Genomic DNA, 12,738 nt, shown 5'->3' on the forward strand with positions numbered 1-12,738 from the left:
AATTCAAAGTTTCTCCGTTGTACATAATATAATATATCGGGACTCGGGTTGAGGAAATTTGTCTAAGAACGATCCGATGTTTCGTACGATTATTTTGTGGCGAATAAAAACTGTCTCAGTCCTAACATGTTACTAAGCTCGGGGATGGCCATAAAGAAGTTGAAAGTTATTTGAGAAACAGCCATCAATCATGTCATATCACTAGTTTAGTTTTTGACCCGAAGGTTTCCATCACAGAGAATGACTATGAACTTTCTGCGGTGATCAATTTCAAAGACAATTCTGAAAATAAATTGTTTGAACTTGGAAAATATTCTTTCGGGAGTATTTTTGACGGTTTGCAAAGGTTACTTGAAAAGAATGTTGTGGAAACGTTTTATTTTGTTTAAAATAAATTAAAATAATCTTAATTTTATATTTGAAGCGCGAACTTTGTGGTTATTCATTATAATAAAATAAATAAAACAACTTCGTTTTTTACCACAATTTTTTTTCCATCGATCGGTTTCAAAGCAAACAAGCTTCTTCGTCAAGGTTTACGTAACTAATTAATTAATTCCTATTTTATTTTTATCATGTTCACTAAATACTACACGTGGACCCAATAAATCAAGTCTTTTTTTCTTACAAGGGTGGTAATTTGATGTAAATATTTTCGAGGACAAAAATAAATATTTTTTATTTGGTTATTAATTATTTTTTTCTGAGAGAAACATCTCTTTAGATTGTGGCTTGTCTTGGAATATTCGTGATTTTGGTGTAAATGACCCCCATTTCAGCAAAGTAACCTACCTAGCGCTTGGGGTTCGATATATATATTTTGTCACATGATTCGATAAAGAAGATTAAAAACCAAATCGCACGTTATACGAGAACTGGGGAGAGCGGAATTTTCATAAATTCCGTTAAAACCACCGGTATTCGATACCTACGTCATAAATCAAAAAGGGCTAATAGAATATAATATCAGAAGGAACTATTTCATAAGAATCATTGCAGCCTTGCGATTTTATCTTATTTTGTTTCATCTATGACTTATGCTCTTTTTGTGTGATATTTTTTTCACGAAATCATTCGTTAGCAAAAATAAAATAAGCATGAAGGAATATGAGAAAATACAGTACAAAGAGAATCAAGAAAACACAAAATACGCGATAACCATTTTCCCAAATACAGTACACACTTGAAACACACACAATATATTATAATATTCATTTTTTTTTGTTTATTTATTGGGGATCTCAACATTTACACGAGTTTCATTTTTAAAAAGATGAAATAGTCCTCTAAGCTTCAATTTTAGAGGCTTGTCAGCAGATAGGAAAGAGAGGATATGTAAGGAAGTCATGAAAAATACACCACAACAACCTGACTAATTGAGAAAAAATCTTTCTAGGATTTTTTTCTTTGAACTGAGAATCAAACCCGCGTCTCCAATTTCACAGTTATTTGTTTTACCAACTGAGCCACGGCGCCCGTCAAAAAGTTAAAAATATAATAAACAACATTTTTAGATAATATAACCAATGGCAGAAATACATAAACTAAAAACCACGATAGGTAGTATCAGGTTTTTTTTTTAATTTGCATTTTGAATCTTAATTTATTGCAATCAATAAATGGACAGTTCGAATTATACTCTCGTGCTAAACGTATAAGTGGAGAGTTCTGGTGATAGTTCGTACGAGCGACTGACACATGGGAAAGAGAGTTCGGCGTGTGACAAGTGCGGTAGCCAGGGGTGTTTAGTGATAATTTTGACACTAGGCCAGGCTATCAAGGCGTCCACTTAGTACATATATCATACTTAAGCATTGATATCGAACAGAATACCAAGAATTTCAGCAAGTTTAGTTCAAGTTCTTTATTTGGTTACAGATGGACACGAGGAAAGTGAACGCCTGAAAGCCACTGCCGCGGCCCTTCACTGGATAGAGGAGCAGAGGAAGCCAGACTGGGGATGGGGAAATGATACTCACAGAGCCATCATTGCGCTTCAGGTAAATAAAATATATAACTACCATTGGTTCTACCCATTTTAATCGTAAGATCGAAAAATAAAATACTACGTGTTCAAGAATTCTTCCTTGGGGTACTCCATTCCATTCTGTTTGCACCACACACCTAAATATCATTCTTCACTTTAAATAACTGCCAAGGTTATTAAAAAACCCAGGAATAAACATACATAATGACTAAATTATTAAAAACTAATATTTTATAAGAATAAACATAATCTGGGTATGAAATTATTATTATTCTTGTAAATGGTGGTCAGTGCCAAACAAGCTCCTAACGTCACTGCGACCTGTGTAAATCTATTGTGACTGATCCCTGGTAATTAATTTTAAGAGCCGGGCTAATGAATGGAGGACGAGTGCTCTCTGTTACTAAATCTCCACCTCCAAACCCAAGTCCTTAAAGAAACTGGCTGTTAGGTAGGGGGCAATTGTTCTCACATCATCAGGTTTTACCAATGATCCACCAAGTATGCGGATCATTTTGTACATGTACATGTACATGTACATTTGTTATCTTGCCAAGGTTTCTTATAAGTCCATTATTTATTGTTCTTTTCTTTCAATTTAGATGGCGAACGAGTCCAAAGCCAATGAGGTTGAATCTTCGCAGCCGAGCCTTGAGTTACAATTATCAGCCAAACAATTAGAAGTTGAAGTTCTTCTACTTTTGTGGAAGTAAGTTTACTTTTAAGCACTAGAACCTTTCTCATATTATTAGTTTCGCTTAATTATGGTCTAAAGAAGGCACACGTATATTGAATGTAGTGAAATGGGAATCAATTCATGGCAGAATGAGGTTCTAATTTTGAACCTTTGTCTCAGAATCCATGACACTAATTACAGAACCACAACCCAGTTCTTAATTGTTTTTATTCATCGTCACTATTTCCATTCCGCAATTCCAAAAAAATATATACAAAGGTGTATATTTTAAAATTTGTGATAAAAAATTGTGGTAAAATAACTTTGTGACATTAAATTGATTGAAGATCATTTTGTAGATCTGGAATATAAAAAAGAGTTTCTTACACTTGCAACACCAGATTAAAAACTTAAATTTACGTTTTCGTTAAGTAAGTTTTCAAAATAATGATAATGTTAATCTAAATTGATGTTATTAAATTTATAACCATACCCTAGTAGAAATAAATGTTTGTAACTGATTTCGATACAGGTAAAGAAAGTTTTTGCTACCATTTATGTAATTGCAATATGGACATGACAAAGAATGACAATATCCGACATAAGTCCTCCATTTATACAAACTCACAGTGAAACGGGGAATAAAAGCAGTAGATTTAAAACAAATTTAAATCCCGGTTTATGAAATTGAAGTAATTCGTTTATTGTAAAAAAAAATGTTTTCTAGGATAAGGGAAACCGATAGAAAGATCCACGGTTTTTAAAGGAATTGTTTTCACTGCAATGTTTCGTTCGCAACAAATGATCGGGATACACTGCATGTGGTGTACTAATGAAGTGCCTTATGCACTACTGACGATGGTGATATATTTATTCAGAACAAAGAAGCTTTCAATATATCAGTAATAAATGTTAAAAATAGTACGGGCCCAAAAACCCTTCCCTGAGGTACTCCTATACATGATATTGATTAATGCGTCGCGAAACGCGGGAAAATGCTGGCGCGAAGATTTGCGCCAGCTCGAAAGGAGAGCAAGACAATATTTGCTATAACTTTTAGCAAGTACAGCAAAAGTCAGTAAGTACAGGCTCAAAAACACTTCCCTGAGGTACTTCTATACATGATATTGTTTTAGGCATCGTGAGACGCCGGTCTCCTCGCGCCAGCTGGCCTCGTACACGCTGGCGCTGGTGGCGCTGTGTCGTGACCCCCGGCGCTTCCACTCGCACGACTTGGTAGGCGCTCTGCTGCACCGCGAGCCCGCGCACGCCCATGACCTGGCGCTGGCGTCGCTAGGCGCGTGCGCCGCGGGGGCGCGAGCGCGCCGGCGCCACGTGCGCCGCCTGCTAGACGCCGCCAGCGCGCCTGCTGACCACAACCTGGGTAAGAATTATACGAAGTATATTCAGTTCCGTTATTTCTTACTTGTTGCAATGGCAAGAAATACAAACGGAACTTTGTTTCTGGATATACGAGGGGAGTTCAATATATTCTCGGTATAGGTATGAAGGAAAAGACCTATGTTCATAATATTTTTTTATTTTTCAATAAAGAAAACAAAAAAATCACTTGGTGATTGATTTCTGCTAATCCTGAACATTCACGAACTGCAGCCTTTGCAACTTGAGCCTTGTGCACCGGTGCATTGTCGTAGAGGAGCAGGATCCCCCTGGCCAATTTTCCCGCCTTTTCTCTTTGATCGCCTCCCTCAATTGATAAAGGATGCTGGAGTAGTATTCTCCGGTGATATTGATGCCCTTTTTCTTGTAATCTATCATCAAAACTCCCTGGGAATCCCAGAAAACTGTAGCCATGACCTTCCATGCGGATTACTTCACCTTGAACTTCTTTGGGTGCTCTGTACCTTTTCGGTGCCACAGCATGGACTCCTGCTTCCTCTCAAGATCATAGTGATGAACCCAAGTTTCATCCCCAGTAACAATTTTGTCAATAGTTTCTTTAGAATTTTCACCACAGAGCTCCAAAAACCCTTTGCAGCTTTGTACGCGGTGACATTTTTGGAGTGGCGTTAGGAATCTCGGCACCCATCTTGCACTAACTTTTGACATGTGTAGTCAGACGATAGAAACAGTGGTACCAGTGGATAGGCTAGTAATCTCGGCTATCCTTTTCACCTTCATTCTGGCATCCTCCGATATTAAATTTTCTATTTTCTTCATTACTGGCCTCGATTTACTGACCGGATCGCTCGTCGGCTTCTATGCTCTCTCTACCTCTCTTAAATTTACTGGACCACTTTTGCACTGTCGATAATGAAAGAGCAGACTCCCCGTCAACTTCTGACACCTCTTTGTGAATGATTTTCTGATTTTTGACCAACATTTAGATTGCAAATAAATCTTACAGTAGTTGGTTCCATTGCATTATTATCAAAGTCAACACATTTCGTGTTGACACTGCCATGTAAAAATCATCAGATCAAGCAAATACCCACTCGGTTCAATGGCCTCAAACCACGCTTCCTAAAGCATGTCATCCTCGGACATTCTCCAATAATTTCATATAAATTTCTTAAGATAGGGAATTTATTTATGCTTTATTAAGTTAGTTCATAACATCTCAAGAAAAAAAAATTTTTTTTTAATAATATTACAATTTTATATCAAAATTTCTCAATGTCATATTTTTTCGAATTTATGTTATAATAGATTATACAGTGCTTGTGTATTTTATTTTAGATACTATGGCTATGGTTATTCTGGCTCTCCGCTGTATTGTGCGAGATCATCGCCATCGCAGTCTTCAGCCCTTCCTACGGCGCCCTCTGGCAGGACTGGCTCGACAGCAGCTCCCTGATGGCAGCTTCGGCAGCGTTAGAGCCACTGCCTTAGCTCTACAAGTAATGAATTTTCTGATAAAACATTTACTAAAATATACGATTTTTTCATCATTAAAATAAATGTTTTCAAATTTTAATATCCCTTTCCAAGCATGTTAATTTTTATCTTTTTTTAAAAGGCAATGCAAATTTAAATATCATTAAACAATTTAAGAATTGATTGTAATAAAAGCTATAATTAAAATTATGTTTTTGTAAAACAATAAAATATAATAAATAAATATCGCTTCCTGACCATCCAGATGCATCATTTTTGTTACTTGTCAGTTAAGTTATCAGTTTTAAGCTTCAGGTGCCAGTCTAGAGACGGAACCTTTTTCGGGACTTTTACCTGAGAGTAGCCACCAAAACACTTGTCCACGATTCTAGTTCTATTTCACTTTGGCTAAACATTGTTCTCCCGTTTCTCTTCAGGCCTTAGAAGACACAGACGGCGGGTTGGGGCCCCAAGTGTGGTCCCGTTCGGGAGCCCTGCGCTGGCTGGCCGGGCAGCAGGGGCCCCTGGGTGGGTATGGGGACCTTTCCACCACTGTAGAGGCCGCCCTCGCCTTATCGGGGGCTACGGTGGCGGCTCCTAGACGCTGTGCACACTCTGAACACCCCCCTTTAGATACCCACGGTAAATTTGTTATTATTACTAAAATTTCACTGACATTATAATGAGGAAGTCAGTGCTATGGGAAATTGGATATAAAAATTGTTATATGTCGTAAAAATTGTAGCATTTAATTGTACGGCAAAGTTTGTCAAAAATGTTTAGAAAAAAAAAACAAATTAATGAACTACTTTGAAATGTCACAAGTTCACACGAACATGCGTTTACTATAACCAATCAATAATATCTTTGTTATGTTGTTTTGGCAACCGGCAATAGGTTTCTGGTTTCCAGGGTAGCCATGTTTTTCGATTATTAGCGTATTTTGACATTCAGCGGACACAAAGAATTTAGTTTTAGAATTGTTTGGGGTTCTTTAAAATTTCAGAAAGATACTTGCCAACTTGAACTTGGCGGTGTAATTTCAAATTTTTGGCGGGGATTTTATTTTTTAAACTTTAAAAAATCATAGCGACAATAATACGATCCATAAAAATATTTTTTTAAATTTTGGCCTGGTTTGATAGTAAAAAAAACTTTTAAAAAGGCACTGAACTTCCTTATTACAAATAACACGCTTAGAGTGTAAGAAATGAAGACTCTCAAGAGCATATCTGGCAAGAGTCTCCGAGACATAGTAAGGAACTCAAAGATAAAGAAATGGTGGGAGAGGCAACAGTGAAGACATTGGAATACTCGAGTTATGAAAATGGGGCCATCCATACTCCCTCACATTCCATTGCACAACCAACCCCAAGACAACTCCCGGGCAGACCACCAAAGGATAGTTGGACAGCTGGGAATCGGCCTTGCAGGAGTATAATCCCTCTTGAAAAACAGGCTAAGCGGCTTACAATAAGAAGAAAAATTTTCATCAACAGGCCCCAAAAAAAATTAACTACCACCTTACCACCTCTTATTTATAATATTAATATACACTCTTACCCATGACTAAGTATTTCAACAGACTTGATAAAATCTCCTGAAATACAGGATATTATAAACCACCATTTTACTTATATTGTGTAGACAGTACAACGAGTTATACAAAGACATTACAAGAAACATATTTGACATATTAAGAGGATACGTGATGTCAGACTATTTGATGAATAGGTGGGTATGTGAACATTGTTTTTTTGTCACTTTCTTTCAAATGCCTCCTCGATACTGTTCGAAAAAGATAACTGCAGATCAGAGTCTAATGCCGAACTAAAATTGACAAAATTGGCGTTTTGTTGTCCCATTTTCCACTCCACAAAACTGAACCAATTTGGTTGTTTTTTTTTTTAGAAAGAGTATCAGAATTAAATTTTCTGTGTCAGTAAGTTTTGCAAAAATGCAATAGCATATTTGTATACCATACATCCGAAGACGGCAGATAAAACTAGGCGCTTTTAAGAGTTTTAGGATTGTTCTAGTTACCATAATAAACAATTAGACAAAAAAAAACAAAACCACAGAGAAACCTATATATAGCGTGTAAAAAAATCACTATTCTAGTGCCCTAATGCAGGGAGAAAATACGGGACTAAAGTCAGACTGTGTTTCCTCTTAAACTTTTTCCAATTATTGTTGGCCTAGATGATTTTTTTATAAACCTGCCTTTTTTCATTCTTTTTGTTTATATTTTGAAGTTTATATTTCAACATTTCTGTGTTTTATTTATTTTTTTCTCTTTTTAACTAGCATGCTGTGAGAATTATGCAAAATTACTGTCCCAGTTTTGTCTGGTTCACTGGCCATATTTTATTTTGTATATCTATGTGAGTGTTGCTAGTATTTTTTTGTTACAAATAAATAAATATTAAGTGAGGGGCAGTCAATTGGTACTTCCCAGTGTCCATTCTGCATAGTTTTGTGTTTTCTTGATCTGATACCTCTAGGAATTTTATCCATGAAAAGTGTTTAACAATGGTTTAAAAAATGCTTCTTGTATTTTGTTTTGATAGATCCATCAGAAGGATATCCTCGTGTGGCCATCGGAGCCCCGCGCTCTTTTAATGAATCTGACGCCAGAAATGTTTCCTTTACATACACTCTGTGGGTTGGAACTAATGTCACAGATAACTATACGCTCTACATGGTTGCTCCAAGGTACACATTTAAATTTTGATACATAACATTGGATACCTTAAACTATAATAGTTTTAAAAAATACCCTACAATATCACTATTTCGCAAAGTCAAAACCAAATTAAAAAATGTTTGTATAAATTTACATATCGCAATCTAACTCGTGGCTCTGTCCTTTACTTAGTTACATAAATTATTTAAGTTTTATATTGGAGATATTGAACTGAAAAAATCAAAGATATTGTGAAAGCGATGAAACCAGACACTTATTATTCTAAATTTGTGGATTTAAATATCACTCGTCTTTTATTTCTATAATAAAATAAATAAACTTCAATCAAAAACTTTTAGTAATGAACTTAAATGATTTCTTAAAATAGATCATCAGATATTTTAAATGACAAAATACAATAAAATTACGCTTACATGCCTTCTGCTATCTTTTGTCAAACAATTTTTTTTTTATGAATCTCTGACAATTCATTTTTTTATATAAAATTTGAAATCAAATTAATATTACAAAAGGAAATCTCAACAAAAACTAATTTTTATTTCATCTAGATACATAATTTATCACAAAATATTTTTGTGGGATACCAGGATAATGGCACTACATAATTATTTTCTCTTTTAGGAACATATCATTCTACCACGTAATGCAAATGGCCGCCGAGCAAGACCCTCGCTTTGAGTTTTCAGCCAGCGAATGGCCAAATGGTCACTATGTGCACACTCTTGCTGGTTGTCGTGAAGAGCCAATGGGATATCATTATTGGCTTTTGTACCGCCTCCCGGAACAGCCAGATCCTAATAACCCTCCAGGAAATCAACTTGTTGCTCCTGTTGGTAAGTTAAAATCAACAAATGACCTTAAAGAAACCTACATGGAAGTTTAAAAATTATAAATATTGATTCAGAATTATGAATATTACACTTTATAAAGTGATTACTTCTACCAATTATTAATGATTCATTTTTAAAAATTTTATTATTAATGAAATTTTATGAATTTTGTTTATTATTAATGAAAGTATATTTATTAATGAAAGTTCGGTAAGTATTTTATCTATATTATTATATCTATTTATTCACTCAGTACTTATTTACTACGTAACAAAAGAAGTTATTAAAGTATCAACTCAAAAATATTTTAAATGGACACCAAGCATAAAAAAATCTTCAGAATATTTTAAATACATTTTGTATTTAAACTTATTTACATGGGTAAAAAAAAAATCAGCTGGGTGTTACAAGTGTGAACAACCCCGGTGGCGAATTGCCTACTTAAAATAATTTAATCACAAAGCACAATGATTAACACAAAGCTCTAATTTTCTTGCCTCCTCTTTCACACTAGTAGCCGCTCGATTGTGGAATAATCTACAGACTAATGTTAGAGACTAATGTTTCTTTATTTACATTTAAGTCAAGATTGAAACGTCACTATCTGAATATTTAAATTGTTCCTTTATCCTTCTTTTTTTCTTCCCATGCCCACTCCTCTCTTCATAGTATAGTGTTATTTTTTTTATATGTTTTTATTTTGTTAATCTTTGTTTTTAATTTTTGCATAAATTGTAAGATTCAATATGTCCATGTATTTGTAATTTTCTCAAACTGAACGGTTTGGGTAGGTAGGAAGAAATTGCCTTAAGGCAATATGCCCGCCCTTATATGTATATATATTGTATAATATGTACATAAAGTGTTAAATAAATAAATGATTTTTTTGGCTTTTGGCATGTCAGTATTTGTTGAATTTGATCATTACAAGTCTTTCTCAGTCTTCCTCTTTTTCTTATGAATATCCATACCTTAAATCTTTTTAGCTGTTCTTTCACTGTCCATTTGCTATACATGTCCAAACCAACGCAAAACTACTTTCTTGAATTTGAGATAAGTCTTAGCCTTACATAATGTACAAACTTTAGTGTACATAATACTTTACACTACACAATTTCAATGATTTACAGCTGCTTTGATTTTTTAACAAAATATTCATTCAACATTGTTTTTAGATAATCTTTTAATATAGGTTATACGACTTATTTTATTCTATGACTAATGTTTTTGTTTAATTTATTTCAGGAGTTGATGATTTACTAGTCGAAGAAGGAGAACACTACCTCTTTTGGTACAAAAAGTTGTAAATTTGAAGGAGATGAATATGAAAGGTTTTTTACTCCAGTATTTTTCAAGGGACATAATTTCCTACAATTGTTATGGATTCACCTTTCTACATTGTCATTTTGGATCTAATCATTATTTTTTGTCTAGAAAATAGATCAGAGAAGGCCATCGTGCTTGAAAAGGAAAAATAAAATAATGCAATGAAAAAAGGCGTTACTGAAAATGTTTCATCGGAGTTTAGGAAATAAGAATGTTTCACTTTGGAAATGTATTGATATATCAAAACTGCAATAATATTAATTCTGTGCAATATTTAGTTTGATGAAAAGTAGAAATAATCTTAGAAAATAAATCATCATTCATTAATACTACATTTAATTTATTTACGCAAACATTGATTTATTAAAATTTATTTTAACAGTTTACAATAGGCTCTTGGTAATCTGACCCTATTGAATCATGGACTCCTTGGTATTTATAAATACACAAATTGTAAACATAACTGTGGATTTTTCAATCATCAGAAGTTATTGAGTACTAAATTATTGAATTGTTTAATATATGTTCAAAGTCAAAATTATATTTTATTACAGTTTATATTTTCATTAGTATGTTTATAAAAAATAACTTTAAATACCATGTCAGACTACCAAGTAGGTACACAGTTTTTGCACAGTGTTTCTTTACTTATTATTGTTTGTTATAAACTTATAAATTCCTTTTTTTAATTTCTTTTTATTTTTAAGAAACATTTGTGTTCTTATGATTTACCAAAATATTTCAATTTTGGAGGTCATTTTCAGCATTCGAACCTCAGACCTTTGAACCGTGAGTCCACCCACAGGATCACAACCCGATTCATAAGTAATAAACACCATCAAATTTTATTACTTTAGTATTAATTCTATAGTATGTCAGTAATGCATCTCAAATACCATATTGAACCGGTATCATAGAATCTTTCATACCTACTCAGTAATTTAGACTTTAATGTAAGTTCGAAACTACATTAACAGGTAAAGGTAGAATGCAAATATGGCGCCATGTATTTTCACATCTTCTTATGCTCCAATTAGTGGTGTATTTTGCCACTTTTCAGCATAAGTTAGAAATATTTGTTAAGGCAAGGATTTAAATGTTGCATCTATACTTAAACTATAAATAATATTGTCAAATACATACTTTTAGTTTAGAATAATCAGACACCATAAAAATATTAATGTTGTTGAGAAATAAGTGTTATTTTCAATCTAGCTTTCGCAATATAGCTCTGTTATATATAAATAAAAATTAACCTACACACCTTTTTTTATTCTTTTCATTGTGTGTTTGTCATATTGTATCATGTTATTCACTGTAATTTTAAGCTAGATTTGTAAGGTTGTATTATAAGCTAGTTAGAATATCCATTTTAAATGTAATTAACAGAGATAAAATTAATCAAATGAATTCAATAATCTAATGATTAGTATAAAGGTATATACTTATATAAAATGTCTAGAAAAGCCACTCTGCGTAACATTAGCACCAATACCAACAAATCCTACTCACAAGCATCCACGAGTGGTCTTTAGGTCTCGCAAACTCAGGGCAGTGAGAAGGCAAATGGCAAATCACCAACGTCCGACGACACCATAATAACGAGACCCTCCCAGCTAAGGACCCTACAAAAAACCCATTAGAGAAAGCAATGGGAAACCATTTTGATTGATATTTCCCAGGATATCACTATAAAGAAGTGATTGCCAATGTTGGGGACACCTGATAAGGCACAAGAAGAAGAAAAATGTTTAATAATGAGGAAGTTCAGTGGTTAAGCCAAATATTTTTTTAAAATATTTTTATGTATGATTTTTTAAAACTTCGTAATTTTGAAATTACTCCGCCTATAACGTCACAAGTTCTCGTCGTAGAGTTCTGCTGATTGTTGAGTTGGCTTTCCGAAAACCGGAAATCTATCACAACAATCTTTCATTGCTTGATTCGGAAAACCTTGTGGTGTGGTTCAAAGTAGTGCATTTCAATTGATTTTTCACACATTTTTTAGACACTTCGCATTACAATTTAATGCTAATGTAAGAAAAAAAAATTATATCCAATTTCCAGTAGCCCTGAACTTCCTCATTGAACGAGTTTAATAATGGAATAATCCTTTGAATACATTTATTCACTGTAAAGATTGAGCAATTTATCATTTCCTAATTGGTCTATTTTTAATCACTGTGTTCTTTCAGTGTGAAGTTGAAGCAGTTCTTCTATTGGTCTATTTACATTTGAAAAAAAATATGCTCATCTGTTGGCCTTTTGTAATCAAATTAACTGTTTTTTTTAATGAACTACATTTTTATTCACTCTGCACAAATACTGATTCATTTGAATGAGTTTCTGCGTCCGGACTTTCATTGGATTATTT

General features: G+C 33.8%; 1 protein-coding gene across 1 annotated transcript in view; it reads left to right on the forward strand.

The window, feature by feature from the left end:
• The window catches only part of LOC148279802 (uncharacterized protein CG3556-like), a 121,935-nt gene extending 111,417 nt beyond the window's left edge, over positions 1-10,518 (forward strand). The window contains exons 3-10 of the mRNA XM_088229406.1: positions 1,879-2,000; positions 2,590-2,696; positions 3,800-4,047; positions 5,364-5,524; positions 5,939-6,143; positions 8,072-8,216; positions 8,830-9,041; positions 10,284-10,518. Of these exons, the coding sequence (XP_088085532.1) occupies positions 1,879-2,000; positions 2,590-2,696; positions 3,800-4,047; positions 5,364-5,524; positions 5,939-6,143; positions 8,072-8,216; positions 8,830-9,041; positions 10,284-10,345 (1,262 nt within the window). The 3' untranslated portion in view covers positions 10,346-10,518. The remainder of the gene's footprint in view (positions 1-1,878; positions 2,001-2,589; positions 2,697-3,799; positions 4,048-5,363; positions 5,525-5,938; positions 6,144-8,071; positions 8,217-8,829; positions 9,042-10,283) is intronic.
• The last annotated feature ends 2,220 nt before the right edge of the window (positions 10,519-12,738 follow it).

Source organism: Micrasema longulum, unplaced genomic scaffold (genome assembly GCF_059751315.1).
Source record: "Micrasema longulum isolate JH-2025_06_02 unplaced genomic scaffold, ASM5975131v1 h1tg000664l, whole genome shotgun sequence".
NCBI lineage: Eukaryota > Metazoa > Arthropoda > Insecta > Trichoptera > Brachycentridae > Micrasema > Micrasema longulum.